The sequence below is a fragment of the Trichosurus vulpecula genome, chromosome 8, assembly GCF_011100635.1.
Source record: "Trichosurus vulpecula isolate mTriVul1 chromosome 8, mTriVul1.pri, whole genome shotgun sequence".
NCBI classification, from domain to species: domain Eukaryota; kingdom Metazoa; phylum Chordata; class Mammalia; order Diprotodontia; family Phalangeridae; genus Trichosurus; species Trichosurus vulpecula.
In genome coordinates, this window is record NC_050580.1 from 199543364 (window position 1) to 199569780 (window position 26417).

The 26417-nt window shown below is 43.0% G+C and overlaps 1 protein-coding gene across 1 annotated transcript in view; it reads left to right on the forward strand.

Annotated features, from left to right (window-relative positions):
• Positions 1 to 26198, forward strand: part of SORD (sorbitol dehydrogenase) — a 68026-nt gene extending 41828 nt beyond the window's left edge. Inside the window, 7 exon segments of the mRNA XM_036736694.1 lie at positions 667 to 831; positions 5314 to 5473; positions 14017 to 14135; positions 15665 to 15730; positions 16621 to 16796; positions 23653 to 23774; positions 25833 to 26198. Of these exon segments, the coding sequence (XP_036592589.1) occupies positions 667 to 831; positions 5314 to 5473; positions 14017 to 14135; positions 15665 to 15730; positions 16621 to 16796; positions 23653 to 23774; positions 25833 to 25998 (974 nt within the window). The 3' untranslated portion in view covers positions 25999 to 26198.
• Positions 26199 to 26417: the final 219 nt, after the last annotated feature.

Consider the following 26417-nt stretch of genomic DNA (forward strand, 5'->3'; position numbering starts at 1 on the left):
CCTATTTCTCAAACTATCCTCACATAGAAATTCAGTGAATGACAGTTTATTAAGTTCCTACATGTACCAGGCGGGGTGTAGAAACCAATATGAAACAAGTCCCTACCCTCAAGGAGTTTATTGGGCAGAAAACATGTACATATATTCAATTCGATACATTTATTTAGTGCCGACTATATGCCAGGCACTGTGCTAAGTGCTGGGGATACCAAAAAGAAAAAAAATGGGAAAAGACAATCCCTGGAGCAGCTAGGTGGTATAGGGGCTAGAGTGCCAGACCTGGAGTCATGAGTTCAAATCTGGCCTCAGATACTTACTAGCTATGTGACCCTGGGCAAGTCATTTAACCTTGTTTGCCTCATTTTCCTCATCTGTTAAATGAGCTGGAGAAGGAAATGGCAAACCACTCTAGTATCTTTGCCAAGAAAACCCCACATGGTGTCACAAAAAGCCAGACATGACTGAACGACAACACAACACTGTCAAGGAGCTTACAAGCTAATGAATTTACAAATAAATATACTTAGAAAATAAATACTTAAGGTAAAAATTTGGGGGTGGATAGGAAGAATATCAGGAAGACAGAGGAAAGGCTTGAAAGCCCCTAAAAAGAAAGTCTCTTATGCATTTCACAGTTTTTCATATGTCTTCCTTTCCTTTCCCCAGAGGTGCTGTTGAAAATGCATTCAGTTGGAATCTGCGGCTCTGATATCCACTACTGGCAGCATGGTCGGATTGGAGACTTTGTGGTTAAAAAGCCAATGGTGCTGGGACATGAAGCCTCAGGAACTGTGGTGAAGGTGGGAGCATTGGTAAAGAACCTTCTCCCAGGTGAGCAGACTGTTTTCCAATCAATCAGTAACCGTTTGGGGAGTCTTCTCAGTGGCTCACAGATCTGAAAGGGACCTGGGCTGGGGGGGTTGTTTTGTTTCACCCCCTCCTTTTACTGATGAAGGAAGTAGGGCCTGGCCTAGTGTTCATAGAATCATAGGGTCATAGATCTACAGCTGAAAGAGACCCGAGAATTTAGTTCAACCACCTTATTAGTCTGACAAGCAAACTGAGGACTAAAATCTAAATGACTTGCTCACAGTGGCCCACACAGTGAAGATGGAGGATTGTAGCTCAGGTTCTCTGTGTCCAAGTCCCAGGCTCTTTCTCCTACACTAGGCTGTCTCTCACTGCTTCTCCTGTGTCCAGGAACCAGGGATTAGACAGTAGGAGGACCTCCAAACTCCTTTCTGGTACATTTAATCTAGGGAAAGAAACCTCACCAGTAGGGCTCTGGGACTGTCTCTTGGATGTTTTGTTATAGCTGTTGGCTTTGATTAATGTTCCATTTTATTGGCAAAGAGGCCTCCATAAAATCATATGGTAGAAACTGTTGTTGGAATCCATTCCTTCATCACATACTTGGCTCATTCTATGAGGTTCCTGGAGTCAAATTAAGCATATAGAAGTTGATGTGACAGGACTCCTGAAGGTCTTAGAGCTATATCAGATGTATCAAACTCATAGCCTACGTGACTGACAGAACTCCCTAGTGCAGCCTGAATCCGATTAAAATGGAATTGAGAAATGCTTAACAAAATGAATAAAAATAAAATGAACCATAGATAATATGGTTTTCTAAGTCAATTTGCAGCCCTCAGGGATCAGTTTTTATTTGTTTGACACCACTGGTGTCAATCATCTGAGAATGTTCCCTGAAGAGGGTCTGCTTTCATATTAGTGATTATCAATTAACTCATCAGTCAAACAAATTTTTTAAGCACCTACTATGTGTCAGGCACTGGTTATCTATGAGGCAGTAGTAGAGAAAAGTTCATTGAGTTTGGAGTCAGAAGACCTGAGTTTAAGTCCCAGTTCAGTTTCTTTCTACCTTTGTGATCTTGGGTAAGTGACTGAGCCACTCCTTCCTCAGTTTCCTTATCTGTAAAATGAGGGGAATCACACTAAATGATTTTTGAAGTCTCTAATTCTTATGGTCCTATGAATTACTCTGCAGGATTAGTATGAGGGAATTGCACAAAGGTTTACATATCATAGCAACAGATTTTGTTACTTCTTAATTACAAGATAAGGGTCTGAACCTGAACTAGGGTTATGCTTTTTTATTGTTGATGTAACTTTTTGTCAATGTAAAAACCTTTTACTAATATAAATTTTTACTTCTATAAGAACGAGAAATGTTCAGTGCTGTTTCCAGCCTGCTTTTGCCTTGTTCCCAGTTGGCTGGAGAGATAAAACATTTGTCCACATGCCTGCCTGCATACACATGTATCTCTGTTACTTAGTCATTCAGTCATGAACAACTCTTGAGAATTCTGAGCTGCACTGGGTTTTGACAATTGTGTGTCCCCACTAAGTTTGACATCAATGTGGTGAACCCCTGGGAGTGGGGGACCATTGGGTTACTACTGAAAGAAGGGTGAACTGGAGGCCCAGGCTAGAAATGGATCATGTCAGAGCTTTCATATAGATCAGTGGTGGGTCTGGCCAATGAATAACCCCCACACTTTCAGCCTGGGTGAGATATATATAGGAGATTTTAGTGTTGTGTATTAGACACATACACACATTTGTATACGCATATACACACATGTATGTATATATGTGTGTGTATGTATATCTGTCTAGTATATACATGATTGTTTGCAGGGTGTCTCCCAATTAGAATGTGAGGTCCTTGAGGGCAGGAACTCTTCTGGCCTTTCTTTGTTATCCCCAGAGCTTAGCACAGTGCCTAGCAAATAGTAGGTGCTTAATAAATGCTCATTGATCTGACTTGATTGATCTAGACTCTTCTTACGTACATGGCCCTTCCTATGCTAAATAATGTACCCCCAAACTCTTTCTGGGGCCCATGGTAAGGTGAGTGAATTAATCTATTAAGAATTTAATTGAGTCATCTTAACTGGGTAATTTGTCCCCATTTTCCTGCTGAGGGCTGCTTTTATCAGGTTATTCCTAAACTGTGTATTGTTGATTGCCTTGGCTTGTGGATCTTTCCTTGGGATTACATCTTGAGGCTTCTTGTCCCTTCTGTGGGCAGATTCTGTTTGGCTGTTGTATGGTTCTGGGCAGCCAAAAAGGGAGGTTTCACATCTGAGCTATGAAGTCTGGAGCTCTGGCAGGAGGCCTGCCTCCTGCAGGGCTTTCTGGGTCGTCATCCGATTGGCTGCTATGAGTCACATCCTGAGTTCAGTTGGGGTTTAGATCTACTTGGTTTTGTGTGTACTTTTGTTAGTGGACAACAATACCTGTAACAACAAACTTAACCTCCTCCCCGTCTCAAATGTCTATTTTCTGCAGATGACTGATTATCCATTTGACAGATTTATATATAATTTAGAGTCCTTTTTTACCTTGCTGTTTTAACCTGCTCAGCCCAGCTTTGGCCCAGTTGTGCTGGGTTGGGAAGGGGGTTAGGGTTGGGCACTGGGCTGAGTGCAGATTGTGTTTTTAATCTGCTCTAAAGCCAAATACAAATGGCACCTGGATTATCCTTTCCTTTAAATCACGCATGCCTCATTCTTGCCCTCTTTTAGCATAGACAGATTTTTTTTTTCACCAATTAAGAAATGTCCTTGTAATGAGCAGGGATACATAGGATCATGGGAAGGATGGAGCTGGAAAGATACCAACACCAGAGACTTAGAGTTGGAAGAGACCACATCTAATTTAACCCCTTCACTTTATAGATAGAGAAACTGAGGCTCAGAGGCAAATGGCTTAAGCATGCAGTCTCTTAGTGACTTGCCTAAGGTCACCTGGGTAATAATCAAGCAATCAGAAAATATTTATTAAGCTCTTTCTATGGGCTAGGCCCAGTGCTAAGTATTAGTAAATGGCAGAATTGAGATTTGAGTTCAGGTCCTGAAACTCCACAGGGATCAACAACTAGGTGGCATAGGGGATAGAACATTGTGCCTAGAGTCACAAAGATTTGAGTTCAAATTTAGTCTCAGACATTTACTAGCTGTATGACTCTGGGTAAATCTGGGAAAATCATTTAAACTCCATTTTCCTCAACTATAAAATGGGGACAAGGGCAGCTAGGTGGTGCCATAGTGCACAGAGTGCCAGGCCTGGAGTCAGGAGGACTCATCTTCCTGAGTTCAAACCTTGCCTCAGACACCTACTAGCTGTATGTCCCTGGGCAAGTCACTTAACCCTGTTTGCCTCAGTTTCCTCATCTGTAAAATGAGCTGGAGAAGGAAATGGCAAAATACTCCAGTATCTTTGCCAAGAAAACCCCAAATGGCATCTCTAGGAGCTGGACATGCTGAAAAATGACTCAACAACAACCACAGAATGGGGATAAAAATAGCACTTGCCTTCCAGGGTTGTTGTGAGGATCAGGTGAGATAACTTAGCACAGTGCCTGGCACATAGTGGGTGATTAATAAGTCCTTCCTTCCCTCCTTCCTTTTCCCCTCCCTCCCTTTCTCCCTCCCTCCTTCCTTCCTTCCCTTCCACTGCCCATGGTACTTCCCAAGCAGTCTTGGAGATAACGTAATCTAACCTCATTTTATAGATGAAGAAACTGAGACTATAGAGGTGATTTGCTTAGACAAGTCACATAACCTCTTTGGGCCTCAGTTTCTCTTATAAAACTAGGCAGGAGGAGTGTGTAGGTGTCATTGGAGGTCTCTTCTAGCTCTTGACCTGAGATGTCATTGTCACACAAGTAGTAATTTGCAAAGCCAATTTGCAGAACCATGATCCCAGGTTCTCTTATGACCAGTCTGGGGCTCTTTCCGTTGTTCCCCAGTTTTTGTGGCTGCATTTCAGGACAGGCAGGCCATAAACTCCAGGCACCTAATGGGAATGGAACATTGAGCCTGCCTTGGTCATGTGTCAGCTTACTGTTTTCCCTAAGCTTAGTGGCAGTCTTGGCCGTTGGGGTCCTCTTTGTTAGCTGGTGAAAGACATGCTGACTGGATCTTTAGAGAAATCAACAAAAGGGCTCTCTTTCCTGTAGAAGATGGCTGTGTCCCAAATTCACGGAGAGCATGGATCCGTGGCAGGATTTCTTTGGCTTCCTTAGGTTGAACCTAATGACAAAGATGCCCTACAGCCCCCTGGGGAAGATGCAGTCCAGGTTTTCTTATTGTGGTACCTGCTGATGAATATTCATTCCTGCATAACATCTGTGCCTGCTACTTAGCCAGGGTAACAGGCCGTAGACTGTCTCCTTCTGATCACGGAGAACAAAGAATCAAGAACAAGGCCCCAGGGCCCACGTGTCAGCAGGAGCTGCCACTCATTGCCCCTGTGTATTAAAGGCTGATTGTTTTCTTCTTCCAGGTGACAGGGTTGCCATTGAGCCGGGTGTTCCTCGAGACACTGATGAATTTTGTAAGATTGGCCGGTACAATCTGTCCCCCACCATCTTTTTCTGTGCTACACCTCCCGACGATGGGAACCTCTGCAGGTTTTACATTCACAACGCGGATTTCTGCTACAAGTTAGTACCGCTTATGCATTAAAGACTCACTGTTCCTCCACGTAACAGAAATCTCATGGCTTGCCCTTGTGTTTTGTTGGGGAGGTAGTAGCAGAGAGTGAGAGAAGATCATCTTTTGTCATCTGTTTGGAGATTCTTCCTGTGAGATCTTTTCCCCATCCCCCAACACAGTTTCCACCATGTTTTTGACATTCTGGTAGGAATGCCCTCCCTGCTAGCAGCAAGGCAGAATTGACTCCCCCCACCCCCAGCTCATCAGGGGAGGGTCCCATTGGCATAATCACAGCGTGCATTGGTTGGTCTTGTACTTTTACCTGGTTTTCCTCAGCACCTTTGCTTTCAAGTAGAAAATGGTGGCAGAAATCATTCACTCCCTTCCTAGGGAGAAATTCAATCACAGAATGCTTAGTGAGAACTTAGTCACAGTTTATATTTCATTAACAAGACAATTTCTGGTAAAACTATCTGAAAAAATTTCTTGTTCAAAACTTGTTCCTTGGTATATGAGCAGTAAGCCAGGCTGTCCTATATATTAGTGGACTGAAATGCTAAGTAGGGAGGGTGATATAGAGAGATTGTGTTCAGGACGTTGATTGAAAGCCAGTCTACAGAGAACTTTAAAAGTTTAAAAAAAATTTATTTACCACTGCTACACTCACTACTATAAGAAATAAGTGTTTGTTTAACAGTAAACCAAAATGGGGCTTGCACTACTCTTCGTAGAACAGACTTTCCCAGAACTAGAAGAGACCTTAGATCTTATTCCAGTCCCCTTGTTTTACAGCTGAAGAAACTGAAGCCCAGTAAGGTCCAGTGATTTGCCCAGGGTGACATAGTTAACTTAGGGGACTCGGATGTGAGTCTCTGAACTGCTAGAACAGTAATCATATCTGGCACCAACACTGGCTCTTTGCTAAACTTTCCATCTTTCCAAGGCCCCAGCCTCACCAGGGTAAGGCTTATCTGGGGAATTCATCCCCAGACAAAAGTAAGTTGCCAATGGCCCCATGGAAGTCCTCTGTTCCAGCTCTGAAATTCTTCAGTTCTCTGAGTGTTGGCCATTGGTGCAGTCTTGTAGACCTGAATTTGAGTCCCCCACAGAACAGCCTCTAAGGCCACAAATCTCTTTCCATCCTTAAATCAACAACTTCACCTGACTTTAGGAGAAAATAGGTTATGTGTGCAGGGACCGTGGAATCTAAGTGGAATGTTTGGCGTGTAACAAGAGGCCCCTAAATTAAGTGGAAGCTGCTTCCTGCAAGAGCTGATTTTTTTTTCTAGACAGTGTTCAAGTCTAGCTTCAAAAGAGAGAACATCATTTATAGAAATGAGTAGCCACTGATACGGATGGCAGAGAAATCGGCATTAGACCCGGAGAAAACCCTTTCCTTGGTATTCCCACTTTGGTCTAGAGATGCAGTTTGGGCAAACAGAATGATCCGTAGACTGGACAGATGGGTGCATATCTCTGAACTTCAGTCATCTCTATTGTAAAATGGGGACTTTTAGACCTGCACAACCTCCTTAGAACCAGAGATTCACGAGACACAGCATGACATAGGGCAGCAGGGAGACCTGACCAAGACCAGGATTTAAATCTTGCCTTCAGCACTTCCTAGCTCTTCATCTACAAGTACATTGCTTGGCCTCTCTGAGCTTCGATTTCTTTACCTGTAAAATAGGGATGATAATACTCTAGTACCTACCTCATGGCCTGGTGAAAATGAGAGGAAATAATATATGGAATACACTCTTTAAAGTTTAAAGTTCTATGGAAATGTCGTGTATATGTGTGTGTGTGTGTGTGTGTGTGTGTATGTGGTGTGTGGTATGTATGGTGTGGTGTGTTTATGGTATGTGTATTGTGATGTTTGTGGTGTTTGTGTGATGTATGTGTGGTGTATGTGGCGTTTGTAAGGTGTGTATGTGATATGTTGGTGTTTATGTGGTATGTGGTGTGTGTGGTATTTCAGTGATATATGTATGTGTTGTGTGTGGTGTGTATATGTGTGGTTTGTGGTATACATGGTATTTCTGTGATATGTGTTGTGTATAGTGTGGTGTGTGTATATGTTGTATGTGGTATGTATGTGTGGTGTTTGTGCTATCTGGATATGTGTGTGATGTTTGTGTGGTGTGTGGGGGGAGTGGGGTGAAGTATGTATGTATAGTATGTATGTGTCTGGGGTAGGACCCAGACCTGTGATTGTGTCTCTATAGGGAGTTTCCTGGGCTTGAAGCTCTTTGTACTGATCTAACTCATTAGTCAAGACTCTGGGAGGATCAGCAACTAGTTTGTGATAGAGGCAGAGTTTGAATCCTGGGCTTTTTGTCTCCAAGACTGGCCCTCCATCCACTCTCCAAGGTCGACTCTCTTCCCACGGCTCCACACTGTCAATCCCCACTCCACCGCCCTCCGATGTTATTATAAGAGCTACAAGGGACCTTGCTGCAGTTGGGTTTGTTAAATTCATTAAGTGCCTGTGATGGGAAAGGCACTGTGTGTTGGGTGGTGAGGCTACACAGGCAAAATGAAAAACAGTCTGCCAGTGAGGAGTTCGCATTCAGGTGGGTAGATACTGTATGTATCCAGATAAGTAAATGCAAGGTTACTGAAGGGGGAAGGGAGCAGGGGTGGATTAGAGAATACTTCATGGAGGCCTGGAGGGGCCTGGTATAGTCTAGGCTTGGGAGACAGCTTGTGCAGAAGACACAGAAGTGGGCTATAGAGTGTTGAGTTCGAGGAGCTGCTGAGAAAAAGTATGGTTCGGCTATAACAGTACAATTGAGAAGATTGTTGCAATAAAGCTAGAAAGATATTGAAGTCATATTGTTAAGTGCCTTAGCTGCAAGTTTGAAGAGTTTGTAGTTTATCCTACAGGTAATAGGGAGCCATTGAAAGCTTTTAAGCATGGACATGGTCCAACCTGTGCATTATTCAGAAGATTGTTTTTAGCAGTTGTATGGAGGGTGGACTAGAGAAGGAAGAAACTGGAATAGGAATTATTGCAGTAGCCCAGACAAGAATTGATGGAGGCTTGAACTGAAGTGTCAGCTGTGTTTGTGGTTCGAAGGGGATGGGTTTGAGTGATTGGAGGTAGGCTCTAAAGGGGAGAGAAGAGGCAAGGATGACAGTGAGTCCATGAATTTGACTGACCAGAAGGATCAGCTTGGCTCTAGACCATAAGCTTGGATCTAGACTTGAGATCATCTAGTCTAACTCCCTTCTCTTAACAGTTGAGAAGGGAAGCCGAGGAAAATATCAGAGTGTCAGTCAGGGACAAATAGAAGGTTGCTGTGTAGTATAGTGAGGGTGCAGTTGGCATGACTGGGTGACATCCTCTGCTGGTGTTCAGCACCATGAGAAGAAAAGGCAGATGGTGGACATCACCCAGGATTGAGGATTGGTAGGGAGTGAATAGCAGCCAACAAAAGAGTCAGGGGAGTCCCAAGTGGAGGGCAGTGGAGCATTGGATTCAAAAGACATGGCTTCCCAGTCTGGCTAGCTCTGTGACCTCAAGCAACTTACAGAGTCTCTGTTCCTCTCTTTCCTCACCCATAAAATAGGAATAAAAATACATGCCTTCTCCTTTTTGTTAAGCTGATGGAAAGCTCAGATTAGGTAATCTATTTTAAGCGCTACATTGGTTTAATAGCAAGACCATGGAAGTTTGATGGAATTCAGCAAGCATTTAGTTAATTGCCTATCATCTGCTGGTTTAGATCAACATAAGTCAAGAAGCATTTATTAAGTACCTATGCTAAGTGCTGAGAATACCAAAACAAAACCTCACCGAGAAAAAACGACAGACAAACCAGTCTTTGCTCTCAAGGAGCTCACAGTCTAATGAGGGAAACAACGTACAAACAACTATTTACGGACAAGAGATATACAGGATAAATTAGACAGAATCTCCAAGGGAAGGCACTGAGATTAAGGGGACTTTGGCTGAGACTGAAGGAAGCCAAGAGAACCAAGAAGCAGATATGAAGAGGGAGGGAGAGAGCTCCAGGCAGGGTGGGCAGCCAGTGAAAATGCACCAAGATGCAGTGTCCCGTGTGAGAAACAGCAAGGAGGTCAGTGATACTGGATGCCAGAGGAAACAGAGGGAATTAATGGGTAAGAAGACTAGAAAGATAGGAAGGTATTTAAATACTAAACACAAGATTTTATATTTAGTCCTGGAGCTGATAGGGAGCAGCCAGAGTTTATTGAGCATGTGGGAGTGGATGACATGGTAAGGCCTGTGCTTTAGGAAGGTCACTTTGACAGCTGGGTGGTGGATGGACTGAAATGGGAAGAGCCTTGAAGCCAGGAGACCAGCTAGTAGGCTATTTCAGTAGTCTAGGAGGGAGGTGATGAGCTGTAGACAAGGCCCCTCGCCTTGTGGAACTTGGAGCATAAATCAGGACTTCACTTCCTTCCTAGATCCTATAATCATAGGACTATAAACTTAGAGCTAGGAGGAATCCTAAAGGTCAAGTAGTCCAACACTCTCATTTTACAGATTGAGAAATCTGAGTCTCTGAAAGGTTAGATGATTTACTTGGGGTCATAGAGCCGAGATTCAAATTTAGGCTCGGTGCTCAAGTTTGGTGATCTTTCCACTAGACCCATTTTTGTTTTTGTTTTTTAAACTTTGTCTCCGTACCTCTGTGCCTTGGTTACACAGATGTTTATTGACTTGAATAGAATCTTCCAATAATAAAAAGAAATTGTTGCAAAGTGAAGGAGAAAAGAGGAGAGTAGTAGATAGTTGAGGGAGGCCCCCAAAAAAGAGAGGCTAGAGCAGGGCTGATGAATTGGGAGAAGAGAGATATGGTGAGTTTGCAGTCCTCAGGAAAGATGAAGAAAGGGCTGAGGAGGGAGAAGACAGAGGAGAGATGGAAGGATGGGAGGTTATGGTCGGAATAGAGAATTTCAGAGTTTCATCATGGATGTGGCATGGTTAGAACAATCCCTTATAATAAAGAATAAGAAAGTGGGGGAAAATCCTCAGGTCAGTAAAACTAACCAAGATCTAGGAAAAAGAGGCTGATGTATGCAGTGTTCTACACCCATAGACTCCTGCCTCTGCAAAGAAGCAGAGGGAGGAGATAAAATGTTATTATTATTTTTTAAAAATAGTTCCAAAACCTTGCCTCTCTCCCCTTCCATTCTTAGGAGAGATTCTTTCCACTTCTCCTTTTCTAATGCAGAAACTGCAGTGACCCAGAAATGTCAGAGGTATCTATGAAAGTAATCTGATTCAAGTGTAATGTGGGAGCCCAGGGAGAAAGGACTAGCCCAATAAGCAAGAGGGACCTGTTCCACAGGGAGGTTTGGATCAGGGAAGTGTTGCTTGGGTCATGACAGTGGTGTTTCTTGGAGGACTTCCATCCTCTGAGATGGCTACCTGACTTCTCCCACATGCCAGTAACCGAGCCCTAAGCCTGCACCCTGCTTTCTACCACAGCTTTATGGTCATGCTACTCACTTTGGTTTTTTGCTTCCTTCTTCCCCATCCCTGCTGGTTTCTTCATCATTCTGAACTCTGCTGCCCCTTTTCCCTATTTTCTGAGCCCTCTTGATGATGCCATCAGATTGCTTCATTCGTGTGACTGGGTGGCTCCTAGAATGTTAGAGATAGAAAGGAAATTAGAATATAAAATGCTAGAATTTAGAAGGTAGAATGTTGAAGCAAGAAGGGATCTTAGAACCCAGAAAGTTAAAATGTAGAACATAAGTCACACCCCAGCTAGAAAGGATCTTAGGGCACAAAGTGCTGGAACATAAAACACAGTCATAATAGTAATAATACTATCTCATGTTTCTATAAGGACTTAAAATTGACATTGTGATTTCCTCATACCACAACCGTAAGGTAGGTGGTTCAAATACTATTCTCTCCATTTTAGAGAGGCTCAGAGAGATTATGTGAACGGCAGGGCCGGATCTCGAGCTTGGATCTCCTGGTTCTCGGTCCAGCTCATAAAATACATTAGCACTGGAAGGGACCTCGGTGATCACCTTGTGGGCCATTCTGTTGTTCTCACTTGAGTGATGAGAATACCGAAGGCCCATAAGGGATCTGCTCAAATTACGCAGCTTGTTAGTGGCAGAGCGGAGACTAGAAGCCAGGTCTCCTGATTCTCAGGCTATGACTCTTACCAGTTCATCATATTGCCTCTCCCATATTGCGTTTATCTGTGTTGAACTATAAGTTTGAGGAAGGACCTATTTGAGCAAAAGAAGAATCGATCAGAATGCCTTATTTCTCACATAATTTTCCTTCCCCAACTCATCACCACCACCCCCCAACATCCTATTCCCTTGATATTTTCACTCTAAGATCAGGGTAGGAAGGATTATAAGAATATTTCAGACCTGACCTGGGGTCACTTAACTTAGAGTGGAAAAAGCCTTCGACACTGGCCTGTTTGCTGTTCCACGAACAAGACAGTTTTTTACTCTGCTCTTGTCCCTCACCAATGGAATGCATTACTTTTTCACCTCCCACCTCCAAATTTCCCTGGCTTCCTTTAGGCCCCAGCTAAAATTCTACCTTCTACACAGAGTCTTTCCTGATCGCTCTTAATTCTAGTACATTCCCTCTGTTGATTATTTCCAATTTATCTTGTATATAGCTTGTTTATACACAGTTATTTGCATGTTGTCTTCCCCATTAGATGGTGAGCTCCTTTAGGGTGGGGAATCTTGTTTATATTTCTTTATATCAGCAGCACCCTAACAGAAGTGCCTGGCATCTAGTAGGTTCATATTTATTGACTGGCTTACCAAATGACTGAGCAAGCTCCCCCTTTTGAAGTATCAGCTTGGTCTTGCTTTTGTATGAAAGCGAGAAAAGGGTAAATTGATTTTCCAGGTAATGGAACAGTTTGGATGTGGTTTTGGACTTCCCTCCTTGAATTTGGATTTCCCTCCTTGGTCCAGGGGAAGCAAGATGAATCTAATCCAATTGAGTAAACCTTTATTAAGTGCACACTGTGTGTGAGACATACGGTGTTAGCTACCGGAACTCATTGTTGGTCAAGATCCAAAACTGGGTAGGAGAAGGAGAAGAGAGGAAGACAAATGAGTAGAAAAGAGGGAGAGAGAAAAGCAGCAATGAATGGGGATTTATAATAATAGCCCAAATTTATACGGCACTTGGCAGTTTACAAAATACTTTCCATGTGTTCCATTACTTGATCATCATAGCACCACTGTGAGATAGGGAGTAACTTATTATTACTCCCAGTTTAGAGATGGAGAAACTGAGGCTCAGGGGATTGAAACAAGCTGGCTTGGTTAGTCAGTGACAGAGCTGCCTCAGAACCTCCCTCCCCTCTCTCCCTATGCTAGCAAGTGGCAGGCTGCCAGCTGTGGTTTGATGCTTTGTCTGCGTTGGCTAGGTTATAATCCGTACGAGTTTGTGCCATCTTTCTCTACCTCCAGCTTGGAAAGTGATTGTTCTTCTTAAAATCCTTGAACAACCTCTGCTGACAGCCATGATTGTCTCCTTCAAAGCCTAAAAAAGTAGAGTTTGATGAATGTGTGGCCAAATCATTGTGTCAGATTTTTCTTCTCAAATTTCGAAGGAGATAATATTGGTGGAGCATTTAGCATGGTGCCTGGCACATAGTAGGTGCTTAAGAAATAACATGTCCCTTCTCCTCCAAACTTTTTTTCTAAGTTGGAGATGGGAGATAAAGATGGCAATTTTAAGTAGAGAATAATAGGATCATAAATTTGGAACCAGAGGTGAACCTCGGTGGGCCTCTAGCCTCGACTCCCTCATTTTACAGATGAGGAATTAAGGTCTAGAGAGGTAAATGATTTGTCATAGTCACACAGAAAGGGGCAGAGCTGAGATTCAAACCTAGGTCCTCTGACTTCAAGTCCACGCTACAATAGGGACTTGTTGTCTTCCCCATTGGAATGGGAGTTCCTTGTGAGTAGGTGGTGTTTCATTTTCTGTGTCTTCATCCAAGTGCCTGGCACATAGTACGTGCTTAATAAATGCTTGTCGGTTAAATTTTTGATTGATTGCCAATGCACAGTGCTGCCTCTGTAAGATACTGCCTGAAACTTAAAAGGAAAAGAAAACCTAAATAAAGTGATTAAATACTTTCTTATAGAAGTTTATAGTCTAAGGAAAAGATAATTTACATGTGGAGAGAGGCATCTTACCCACATGCAAGAGTTGGGATGGAGGTAGAGTTGCTTATGCTAGTCAGTTTTTTACTTTAATGGAAATAGTGTGGTGGATTTGGTATGGCAAAGGACACCATCTTTTCACCTCTCTAATGTTTGGGATATTTGGCTTAATCAGCTTGAGAAAAGTCATACACTTGTAGATGTGACCAGCATGTGGGATTGAACTGCCATGGCTAGGCCTCCTGCTTCTGAAATGAATCATCCCATTTACTTTAGAAGATCTACATTTTTTACAAAAGACAAATCAAGTACACCATTCCCAGGACAATTGCAGCTGGTTTTATCTGTGAAAAAGGAGATTCACTTCTTGAGCCCTAAGTGTTTGTGTCTTGTGGTCCCACAGACTCCCTCACAATGTCACCTTTGAGGAAGGGGCCCTGGTCGAGCCACTCTCTGTGGGGATCTATGCCTGTCGGAGAGGCGGAGTCACTCTGGGAAGCAAGGTCCTTGTGTGTGGAGCTGGTATGTAATAGACTTGGTCCCAGTTTCTGTTATATGCTACCTTCACCCCCAGTTTTAAGTATGGACACCCTCCCCTCCCAGCTTCCAAGCTGTGACTGATTCTGGTTTGGTTCTTGGTAGAACCAACCACAAATTGGCCATGTGGGGCTGGGGGGAAGACCACATTGAGAAGGGAGAATGGAGTCTTCCTAAAGAGATCTGGTGTTGGGCAAAATTGCAATGAAGTAAGTGCCATTTGTCCCTGATGTTCTTCCACTTCACCTTTCCTAAATCCTTTACCCCGTTTCAGCAGCTTTTTCTACATGCCTGCTGCTTCCATGTTGCTTCTAGCTTCCCAGAAATAGCCTTTCCAGTGCCCTCTTGGCTCTGAAATGAACCCCACTCAGCTCTCGTCCATCAAAACTTAACAGTCCTATGGGCTGTTTCCTCCAGAACTTTGTTCTCTGCTAGGTGAAAATGGGTGGTAATAAGTCAATATAATAATCTGATAAACTAATCCCTGATAATGTTTTGACTAGCTAATATGTAACCACTCAGATAGCATATATTATTTTACACAGTTATAAAATATATTTTAAGATATCTTAGGGAGTGATGCCATGCTAAGAATTTTGGAGAAATATTTTTGAATGCTGGGTAGCTAAAGGTGTTACCATAGCAAGCCAAGGGAAACTCAGGTGACCTAGCTAAATAATTATAATGATATCAATGGCAGTTATAATAGTTTAAAAACTGACTGATTTTGCCCTTAGTGGATCCATTAGTTTGTGAATCTTCTACTTGGGAAGATTTGATTGGTTCTAGAGGGGGGCAGCTAGGTGGCACAGTGGATAGAGTTCCAGGCCTGGAGTCAGGAAGACTCATATTCCTGAGTTCAAATGTGGCCTCGGACCCTTATTAGCTGTGGGATCCTGTCTGCCTCAGTTTCCTCTTCTGTCAAATGAGCTGGAGAAGGAAATGGCAAACCACTCCAGCATCTTTGCCAAGAAAACCCCAAATGGGGTCACGAAGAGTCAGACGAAACTGAAAAAAAAACTGAATGACAAGAGTAGGTTCTTGGGGTGGTTTTGGGGAGAGTAGGGGAACATATTCCGAACCTTTTAAGACCTCTCTAGAAACTACTAGAAAACCTAGGAGAAGTCTTGAACTAACCTGATCCACTCTTGAAGCCTCTTTGATCTTTGGAAATGTCTTAAAACAGCCTCCAGTAAGTGGTCAGAAATGTTGTATGCCTTGAAACAATGGAAAAAGCTATGGCCTTAGAAAGGCCCTTGATTAAATTCTGATTCTGCATATTACTGTCTGTATGGTCTTGGGTAAGTCTCTTAACCTCTAGGCCTATTCTCTTATCATTTAGATGAGAAAATTGGACTTAGATGGCCTAAGGTCTTTTTTTAATCTCTAAACCTGTGGTCCTGTGATTCTTATGAGAGATGGAAGCGTGAAAAATAGCCATCTGCCCTTACCAGGTACACAATTCATACATGTTAAGCATTCCATTTATAACAAAATCTGTCTGTTTTGTTTAGGACCAATTGGAATGGTCACTTTGCTGGTGGCTAAAGCAATGGGTGCGTCTAAAGTGATAGTGACGGGTAAGACTAGTTTTTCTCAGTTTCTCTTTCCTTAAAACACGTTTGATGGGAAAAAAGCTGTCACCCTTGTGGACAATGTTTATACTAGCAGATGGGCGCATGGGTTGGGATGTGTTCTTTTGCTTTCCCCCTTGACTGTGATTTTCAAGGAGGGCCAGGCAAGGCCCAGCGTCAGCCCTTTTTGCTTCACTATATGACATGGGAGCTTTTCCTTCTGTGAGAATCCAGGCTGGCTATGTGTCTGCCTTTGCCGTAAGAGGAAGTCCATGGCTGCATGTGACCAGACTCTGTTTCAAGTAGTGTCAGAGCTACTCTGTTAGAATGTAGGCCCCCTGAGGACAGGTACTGTTTTTGTATCCCTAGCACTTAGCTCAGTGTCTGGCACATATGCAGTAAATCCTTAATGTTAGAAGGGCCAGGTGTGCCAATTGGCACACAAAATTATTTTTAAAAATAATTTTACCATAATTCATTATAATTTCTCCTATCTATGCAAATATACTTTAAATACAAGTAATTACAAACAAATATTATAATTTTACTTGGGGAAAAGTTTTCATCCTATGGTATTTTCTTTGCCTTATGGATAAAAAAAGCATTGCATCAGTTTAGTTGTTTGAGCTATTCCTATATTGTGGTCCTCCTGTTAATAAATGGTTGAGATTGATTGATAAGGGGTGTGTGTGTGTGTGTGTGTGTGTGTGTGTGTGTGTGTGTGTGTGTTGAGGGGAGGAAGGAAAAGAAAGAGAGAGAACATCTGATTAAGGGTTTAGAATACACTTAAGAAAGCTGCTCAGATTCTGAGAGGGAAGAGTTTGGTTGCTACTCTCTCTATCTCCACCCATTTTTTGGTTTCATTGTTTGACCAGGCTACTTTTGTTTAATCTCAGATGTGAACAGCTCTCGACTGGAAAAAGCCAAAGAATGTGGGGCCACTTTGACCCTCCCCATCAGTAAGGAGAGCCCTCAGGAAATTGCCAGTAAGATAGAAAGTCTCCTCAAACACAAACCAGATATCACCATTGAGTGTACTGGAGTGGAATCTTCTATCCAGACCGGCATCTATGTGAGTTTTCTTCTGCTCAGTGAATCATAGGTTGGTCTTATTTCAGCAGAAAATGGACAATGATGTTTTAATTGTTTAACAAGACACTATGCGCAGCTGATTTGCAGGTAGTATGGTATCATGAAAAGCTCATTAACCAGAAGTGTGGAGACCTGCTTTCTGACTCTAGTTTCATCACTGACTTGTTGTAACCTGTTGATTGACTTAAAAGGCCATCAGTTACCCTCTCTGGCTTCTAGTTTATTTGCCTGTAAAATAGAGATGATAACATCCATCCTGCTTAAATCACTGGGTTGTTAGGAAGAGTAAATGAGAGGAAATGATTTTTGTCTTCTCTTTTTTACATCATCATAGCTATCCCCAGGATGTTTCCTTCCCTCCCCTTCACAGAGAGCCATCCCATGTAACAATTAATATTTTTAAAGACTTAAAAACCAACACAACTGATTGATAAATTGAAAAAAAAATGTAAAAACATGTAATATGTATAATGCCTGTGGCCCCCTCACCTCCATGAAGCAGTGGTTGGGGGGTGTCTCTTCATATATCTCAATTCGAGTCCTGCTGGATCTTTATAATTTTATTATTCACTTTTGATTTTTGGTGTGCGATTGTTCTTTCCAGTGACATTGTTGTGGTTATCGCCCATATTGTTTTCTTGGCTCGGCTTCCCTCGCTATGTGTTATTCGTGTAGATCTTTGCAAGCTGCTCTGTATTCATCATAATAGTCATTTCTTATAGCACAGCAGTATTTCATCATATCCACTTACCACTGGATGGGCATCTCCTTTGTTTCCAGTTCTTTGCTATCACAAAAAGTGCTGCTATAAATATTTTGGTTGTGTGTAAGGAATTTCTTCTTATCGATAACTTCCTTGAGATAGAAGCCCAGTAATGGAGCTTTGGTTCAAAGGACATAGACATTTTAGTCACTTCATTGGCATAATTCCAAACTGCTTACCGTTTCACAGGTCTCCCAACAATGTATTATTGTGTCTATTATTCTGTAACCCCTCCGACATTGACTGTTGCCATTTTGGTCATTTTTGCCAATTTTTGGGGTGTGAGAGGAAACCTCAGGGTTGTTTTGATTTACATTTCTCTTATTATTAGTGTTGGAACCTTCTGTCTTGTGTTTGTGAATACAAGATTCTTTTTCTAACACATACTGGCTGTATGCCCTGGAGTAGGCCGTTGAGCCTCTCAATGCCATGGACAACTCTCTAAGACGGCATGTTTTGGGAGGAGCTGCTAATCTTCAGCCATGGAGAGGGTATTTGCACATTGGGAGCGCCCTGCTTCATTGTCTGGACCAAGAATAATTGTGATAATGCCCCAGAACATAGAAGTATGATAGAGACATGGGGTATTATTATCATTTAACAGAACAAAGCTGTTTTCAGAGGACTAAGGGAGCATCAGAGGGGCCGAGGAAACCACAACTTGGCTCAGGGTTGGATAGCACCTTCCACCTCTCTCCATCTCATTTTGTTCAGGGACGTTGCTGTCCATGACTGTTCAGTGTGAGATCACACCCAGCAAGTCTTCCACAGTGAATCATAAAAATCACATTTCTTCTCCAAACATCGTTAGTTGGCTGAAAAACCTCTTCCTGGACTTAGAATAGATGAGAGTCCAAAGACTTGAGGGCCACCGGTGGAAATCAGCAGTGCCTCTGGGGAGCACTGGGTTTTAACCCATGACCTCACAACAAGGTCTAGGTGGGGAAGGAGGAAAGGAAGAAAGAAAGGAAAAAGCATGGAAAGTGGAAAAGAAGGGGCGAAAAGGAAAATTGGAGCATAGGGAGGGAATCATGGAAAGAGAAAGAATAAGGAAAGCCTGTGGCAAAGAAGTCAAGGCTAGGTGACAGCTATAGTTGCCTCAGGCATCATTCACAAGCATCACTGAGAAACCTTGGACTCTTGGCTGCCTTCTGGGAGCTGGTACTTCCTTCTTCCGTCTCTGAGTCACAGAGCTATTTTAGGGAAACCTAACATCCCCAGGAAGAAACCACTCTGTCTACGTGAGCTGGGCAGGGAGGGCAGCTGCCTTTTCTGCCATAGTAGGGGCTTAAGCTTTGCACTAGCAGTACATTTCGCCAGCCCCTCGCTTGGTTTGTCAGACACAGTGTTAGCTTGGTAATGACCTATTGGTCATTGTCATCATCATACCTAACTTTTATGTAGTGTTCACTACGTGCCAGGCACTGTGTTAAGAGAGAGATTTTAACCACTTTGCAATTATTGTCTTGTTTAATCCTCACCACAACCCTGGGAGGTAGGTGCTATTTTATCCTCATTTTAAAGAAGGGGAAACTGATGCAACAGAGGTGAAATGACTTGCCTAGAGTCACACAGCTGGTGAGTATCTGAGGCAGGACTTGAACTCAGATCTTCCTGACTTCAGACCAGGTGTTCTATCTACTACACCGCCTAGCCATTTAGTAAATAGCTATGCAGCACCTCCTGTATTTGAGACCCAAGTATTTTGTAGGAGCCTTCCCCTCAAGGAACCTAAACAGTCTGCTCTGAGAGACAGCATCAAACCCAGGTCCTTTCTTGCCATTCTTAGAGCATTTGGGAGCACTTGGCATTTTCAGCTGGTGGCAGGATGATGGGTGGGGTATTAATCTGACGCTACCAAATCCCTAAAACGGGGAACCTCCTGTTTGAGTGACGTCAAAAACAGAGCCAGCACGCATGACGGACGACACAGAATGCTATGGCCACCTCAGGGTGAGGTGGAGGCAATGTGCCGGTGGCCAGGATGGATCTTTTTTAGAAATACTTCCCTCCCAGGCAGTGACTAGATAATACTCGACAGGGAGAGGTGACCTGTGCAACAGGAGCTGAATTGATGTCATCTCTTTACCCTGGTCTTGTTAAAAAAAAAAGTCACACCCACAGAACGAAGGTTGGGGCTGCCCCAACATTCCTTTGTCTGTGGACAGCAAACACTGAGACCTGCCATGGTGATGCCTATGTTTGGTATTGCCCTTCCCTGTATTAAGGGGCGAGGTGGAGAGGAGGAAACATTGACAGGGAAAATGAAGATTTTTTTTTTCTTTTGGAATTTCTCAACCAAGAAGTTTCTTTTGCTCATTCAAGTTTGAACCTGGAAAACCCTCTATTCCAAGAAGGCCATCCCAGCCCTTGGAGCGACATTTCCTCCTTCATTTCAACCTCACATAAAGAAGTGGCCCCATTCCTTGCCAAGGATGACCTCTTGACATGCTGCCATGATGTCATTCCCTGACAACTTATCCAGCAAATTGTCTTCACAGTCCCTTCTCTCTCTCCCCGCCTCCCTCCCTCTCCCCCCCTCCCTCCCTCTCTCTCTCTCTCTCTCTCTCTCTCTCTCTCTCTCTCTCTCTCTCTCTCTCTCTCTCCCTCTCCCTCTCCCTCTCCCTCTCTCTCTCTCTCTCTCTCCCTCTCCCTCTCCCTCTCTCTCCCTCCCTCTCCCCCTCTCTCTCTCATCTTCAATCCCTCACTATCTAATGACCCCTTCCTTGCACCCTACAAATAAGCCCACATCTCCCCTGTCTGTAAAAGATCTCACTTGATCTTGACTATCATCACGTGTCTAGTCCTCCCTCCTCTTCATGAACAAACTCTTGGGGAAAACCCTCTACGCTTCGTCCACTTCCTGTCTTCTAACTCTCTTCTAAATTCTCTTCGATCTGCCTTCTAGCCTTATCCTGTGATTGAAACTGCCCTTTCTAAAGTTACCAAAGTCACCCTTTTAGATTGCTCTCTGTCTATTTTAGATATGTGTGTGTGTGTGTGTGTGTGTATGTGTATGTGTATGTATATGTGTATATATTAGACTGGCTATTGTGAGAGGTCTCTTATTCCTTTTTTTTCCCCTCGCACAGACATTAGAAGATGTGGCAACACAATGGCTTCCTACTTGCCAATGACTTTTTCTCAATCTTACGCTTTCTTGACCTCTTACAGAGAACCTCTTGGTTCTCCTATCTGTCTAAGTTAGTCCTCGGTCTCCTTTGCTGATTGTTCATGTCACGCCCATGTTCATGTCTTTCAAGGCTGTGTCCTCCTCGGCCGTTTTTGGTTCTCTGTCTAGTCTGTGCTATCTTCCTTGGTGATCTCATCAGCTCCTGTAGGTTCTGTGTTCATCTCTATGCAGATGATTCCCAGATCTGTATGTCTGCGTACATGTTCTATATCTGTGACGTTGAAGAAGAGGCATTAATATCTACTTTGTTGATATCCGCTAAGGACCATGAGAATTTTTTTCCATCTAACCTGCAGCTGAAACCTTCAATATGAGTTATCTTCCCCTATTAGAATGTGAGCTCCTCAAGAATGGGGACTTTTATTTTTAATTAATTTCTCCTGTGCTTAGCACATTGCTTTGCATATAGTAAGTGCTTAATAAATGCTTCATTCATTCATTTATTTGCACTAACAAGATATTGCCACCTCACCTGCCTCTTAGTTTTGGGTGTTCCACATACTAAAATTTTCATTTTACAGTTGAGGAAACTGAAGGGGGCAGAAATGAAGTGGCTTGCCTAACATCACGAAGCTGGATTTGAACTTGGGTCTTCCAGGCTCCAGGCCCAGCTATCTACTTTGCTGCCTCCCTGCCTTGTAGGCTCATAGATCTAGAGCTGAAAGGGACCATCTGCTCCAACCCTCTCATTTTAAAGATGAGGGAATTGAACCACAGAGAAATTAAGTGACTTTCCCAGAGTCACACAGCTTAGTGCTTTGCATGGAGAGGTTGAGGATGAAAAGGACACAGAAGAATCATAGTACTTACAATTTAGACAAGTAGATAAAGTTCACATTCTTGAAACAATTAGAAGAATCCCACCCGTGAGGTGCAGTGACCTATGGAGATAAGAGAAGGTCGGATTGGTGAAGTCTGAGGAGACCTCCCAGAAGAGGTGAGGTTTGAGCTGGATTTAGAATGGTGGTTAAGGTTTTCTTTTTTTGGCAGCAAGAGCCAATTTACATTTCCTAATTAAGTTTTGTTTGGACCAACGTGATACTTAATTTGTGTTCCTCAAGTACTCCCTGAATGATAGTGTAAGAAAGGCAACCCAAAGCTGGGTAGTGAGAGGAAAGCATTTTAGAATTATAAATTGTATGATGAAATTCCATGAGGCAGATCACCTACACGTGAGTAATTTTGATTTGAGGTTATTGTAATACAGCATGGAAATTGTCACCAGTTAAGGAACCCATGGATATAGGAGCAGTTCAGAATCCATGATGATGAGTAGTGTTATGATTAGAGTTGATTTCAGTTAAACAAGCATTTTTAAGCTCTTATGTGTTTGGTGATATAAAGGATTTTAACGCATCAGCCTATTAACCACTTGTTTATTTAATGTAGTTTTGATACTACAAAATTCTGCCTTTTTTTTCTCCTTGAGATTGGGTCTCCCTGTCTTGCTCAAGTGGGTGGGAATTATCAATAAACATTTTTTAAGTGTCTACTCTGTGCCAGGAACTATGCTAAGCCATCCGTTGCTGATCAGCCCGTAAGCTTTGAGTTACTGAGCTGGGCCTTCCACAGGCACTTTGGTGGGCCTCCTCTCCCTGGTGACTTCACCATATTAATGTTGGAGTTTGTGCAGACACCTTATCTGCTTTAGCCTACCAGCATCTTAGAACTTGTAAACCCAGTCAGTAGACCAGCCTCAGTCTTCCCCGTGTATACCACTCACACCTGGCTACAGAATTCTAACAGCAGTTCTTGCACTGTACATTTTTCAAAGTTCACTCTCATCCCATGTTATTTGGGTGTAGGTCACACTAGATTATGCTTGAGGTTGCTTTTAATTCTGAGATCCCATGATTCATTTTGTCTTTATAACCAGCCCAGTGAGGTAGATATAATGCACCACCTGAAACATTTGGCCAGTTGCTTGGAGCTTGGCATGATAAGGTTTTGCTGTAGGAGGACATTCTGGGCTATTGTTTGGAGAGGTCTTGCTTGAATCCACATTCTGTCATTGAGTTAGTAAAACATTGGGAGGTTGTTAGAGGTCACTTTTGTTATTAATCTTGGTTGTTGCAAAGCATTCTTAGCAATATGGCAAAATTCGGCTTTTGCATTTGAGATGGTGTGATGGTAGAAGATATTCTTAGTGCAGATGCCCACCTTAGCAAAGTGTATTCTTTCCGCATTTCTAAGTTGACCGCATTGAATAGGGGAAAGAACCCTGTATTTGGAAGTGAAAGATCTGCTTTTGAGTCTGAACTTTGAAATTTACCTGTTTGAAGGCTCAGTTTCTTCATCTTTAAAATGGAGATAATGTTTGCAGCATGAAAGGCAGCATGTTGTAGTAGATGGGGGGAGGGGCCATTGGAGTCAGAAAGACGTGTGTTCCAGTTCTGCCTCTGAACACATACTAACTTTTTGACCAAGTCATCTAAAAGCAAATGCTGATCTGACTTGCTGATCTGATCAGTGGAGGGAGTTTTTATATTGGGAATTGCACACTGTAATTAAAAATTGCAATATTTTGCAATAGCCACTTCACAGAGTAATTCTGAAGAGGGAGCCTTGCAAACTGTAAAATTCTTTATGTAAGTATGAGCTGAACTGTAATTATCCTGCAGTGATACAGTATTTTTATTGTAGGTAAATTCACCAGCATCTTTGTAATTGTTCCTTTGATCCAATCTTGAAAATTCACTATTCTCTGGAGTTTGCACTGATTATGTACTTTACCTCATCTGTATTTAAATAGACACTGGGGAATCATCTAATCTGAGCAGAAAGCATCATTTTCACTGTAGGTCCCATAGCACTTAGCATGTAATAGAAAAAAGCCTATATTTATAATCCCTGACTTCATGTTTTTTTATCTCCTTTTAGGCCACTCGTTCTGGTGGGACCATGGTGCTAGTAGGAATGGGCAGGGAGATGGCCACCATCCCCCTGGTACATGCAGCAGTGCGGGAAGTGGACATCAGAGGCGTGTTTCGGTACTGCAATACGTGAGTATCCCCTGACTGTGCTCTGAACCTGGGCTGACCTTTGGACAAGGAGAATAGATCAGAAGCCCTGATGGATGAGTTAACCTCAATCACTTCCCTGATCATTTATTAGAGAGCCAAAGAGAATCAGTGAGCGTTTTAATAAGGACTATTGTGTGCCAGGCATTGTGCTTGGCTCTGAGGATACAGAGCCCAAAATAAAACAATCCTTATCATCAGGGAGCTTGCAGTCTGGCACTAGCAGCTAGGGGCTCAGGAAAGGCTTCATTGTAGGTTGTTCCTTGAGCTGAGTCTTGAAGGAAACAAGGGATTCTGAGAGGCAGAGGTGAGGACAGACTACATCCCTGGCATGAGGGACAGCTGGTGCAGAGGCGAGAAGGGAGGAGAAATTGAGTGTTGTATATGAGCAATAGTCTAAAGGCTTCTGCTCCTGAGAGAAGCAGTTTGGTTTAGTAGGGAAGTACACCGAGTTTGAAGTCATTTTAGGATTTGAGTCTCAGCTCCACTATTTACTAGGCTGGTATCTTCCAGTGAAGTAAACCGAATGCAGGATGGAGGTAGAAAGACCTGGGATCAAATCCTGCCTCAGGCGCTTCCTAGTTGTGTGACCCTGGGCAAGTCACTTAAATTTTGTTTGCCTCATTTTCTTCATCCATAAAATAATCATTTTACATTATAATAATATTAACGTGGGATTATATGTGATCATCATACGATAATAACACCTACTTCCCAGGGTTGTCATTGTGTATACACACACATCTCATTCATATATGCACACACATATGAACTATATACACGCATATGCATACACACACATAGATTACATATATATTTATATGTGTGTAGATACGTATGTATAAAAATGAGAATATTTATAAAGAGCTTTGCAAACCTTAAAACATGATAAAATGCTAGCTAGCTACTATGTATGACCACGGACAAGTCGTGGGCACCTTTTTGACCTCATTTCCTTATCTGCATCCTAGGGGTATTAAATATTTGTTGTCCTATCTGTCTCCTTGTGGAGCAGGGGGCGGAGCTCTCAACACACATCCTGGTTGGAGTCTGAGAACCTGGGTTTAGAACTCGACCCTGACCCTGAGTTACCTGTATGACTTCTAGCGAATCACTTAAACTCCCTAAGCCTGTTTCTTCTTCTGTATATGAGGAGATGGGACTCGATAACTGATAGTCTGTGTTCGTGTGATCCGGTCTTGTAGTGACTTTTACGAGGATGCAGGCAGCCCTGGGGTAGTCAGGTCACGTGGCTGCTGACTGTGTCATCTCAGGTCTGGTTTTTCCCTGCTCCCTGTTCTGTTGAGCCAGTCGCGTTGGAGATTCTTTTGTCATCATTTGCTTTTGCTGCTTCCTTGTAAGCTTGTAGGCTTAGAGCTGGAATGGAGCTCAGAGGTAATCAAGATCATTTAATCATCAGTTTAGAGCAGGAAGGGACCTTAGAAGTCATCTAGTCGAATCCCTTCTTTTACATATATGGAAATGAGGACTTCAGAGATATGGAGGGATGTATTAACCCCAAGTTACTCAGGTAATAAGTGGCAGAGTCAGAATTGGAACCCAGGTCCTTGGACTCAAAATCCATCATTCTTTCTAGCACTTAGCACAGTGCCTTGCACATAGTAGGTATTTAATAAATGCTAATTGACTGATTTCCTGCATCTGCCTGGCTCTTCCGACCCCAGGCTGGAGGTGGGAGAGGCGTGGGGTAGGAAAGCAATAGCTTTAGAAAACTCTTAAGTCATTTGTCAGGACCTGTCATTGATGCTGAAACAGCTGGCACGAGACATCTCTACCTTGTCAGTTTTTAGCCTTCCTTGCCACCCTCAGATGGTCCATTTCTGGACAGGGGAGCAGTGGTTTCAGGCAAGAGAACAGACAGCTCTGATGTAGGGCAGACAAAGTATTGCCTCAAGGACTCAATTTTGAACCCCAACTCTGTCACTTGTTAGCCATGTGGGCAGGCTAGTGATTGTGTTTGAGGCCTGGACCATGCTTGCAGGGTGTGTCTAATTGTTGTGTGTGTTTTTTTCTCCCTAGATGGCCCATGGCAATCTCGATGCTTGCATCCAAGTTGGTGAATGTCAAGCCCTTAGTCACCCACAGGTTTCCTCTGGAAAAGGCTCAAGAGGCTTTTGAATTATCCAGTAAGGGAATAGGGTTAAAAGTCATGCTTAAATGTGACCCCAACGACCAGAATCCGTAATACTGATAGGAGTTCTTGCCCTCCACCCTTGTTCCTCTCTGCTCAGGGGCTCACTGACCAGAGTGCTTTGGAGGGGATGGACTTTTGTGTTGAAGTGATTTATTTGAAATCATTATGAGAAAATAAAAAGCAATACATTCTAATAGGAGACCTTGATCCTAGAAGTAATTTACAATAAAGATAAAAACGGGGAATTTGTAGCAGTGACTATCTGTTTACATTGTGCAGAGTTTGGCCCTCAGGTCCGGGGAACTCCCCTTCTTCCTGGTGTGTTTTAGCTGGGCAAGGCTGGGAATCTGGATGAGTGGCACTTGTCCCACTTCACTAAGAGGAAGGAGGAGGATGGGGAGGGAAAGGCTAAGGCAGTGATCCTTCAGTGGATCATCTCTGGTCTAGTACATTTCTCTCCAAAGCAGTGT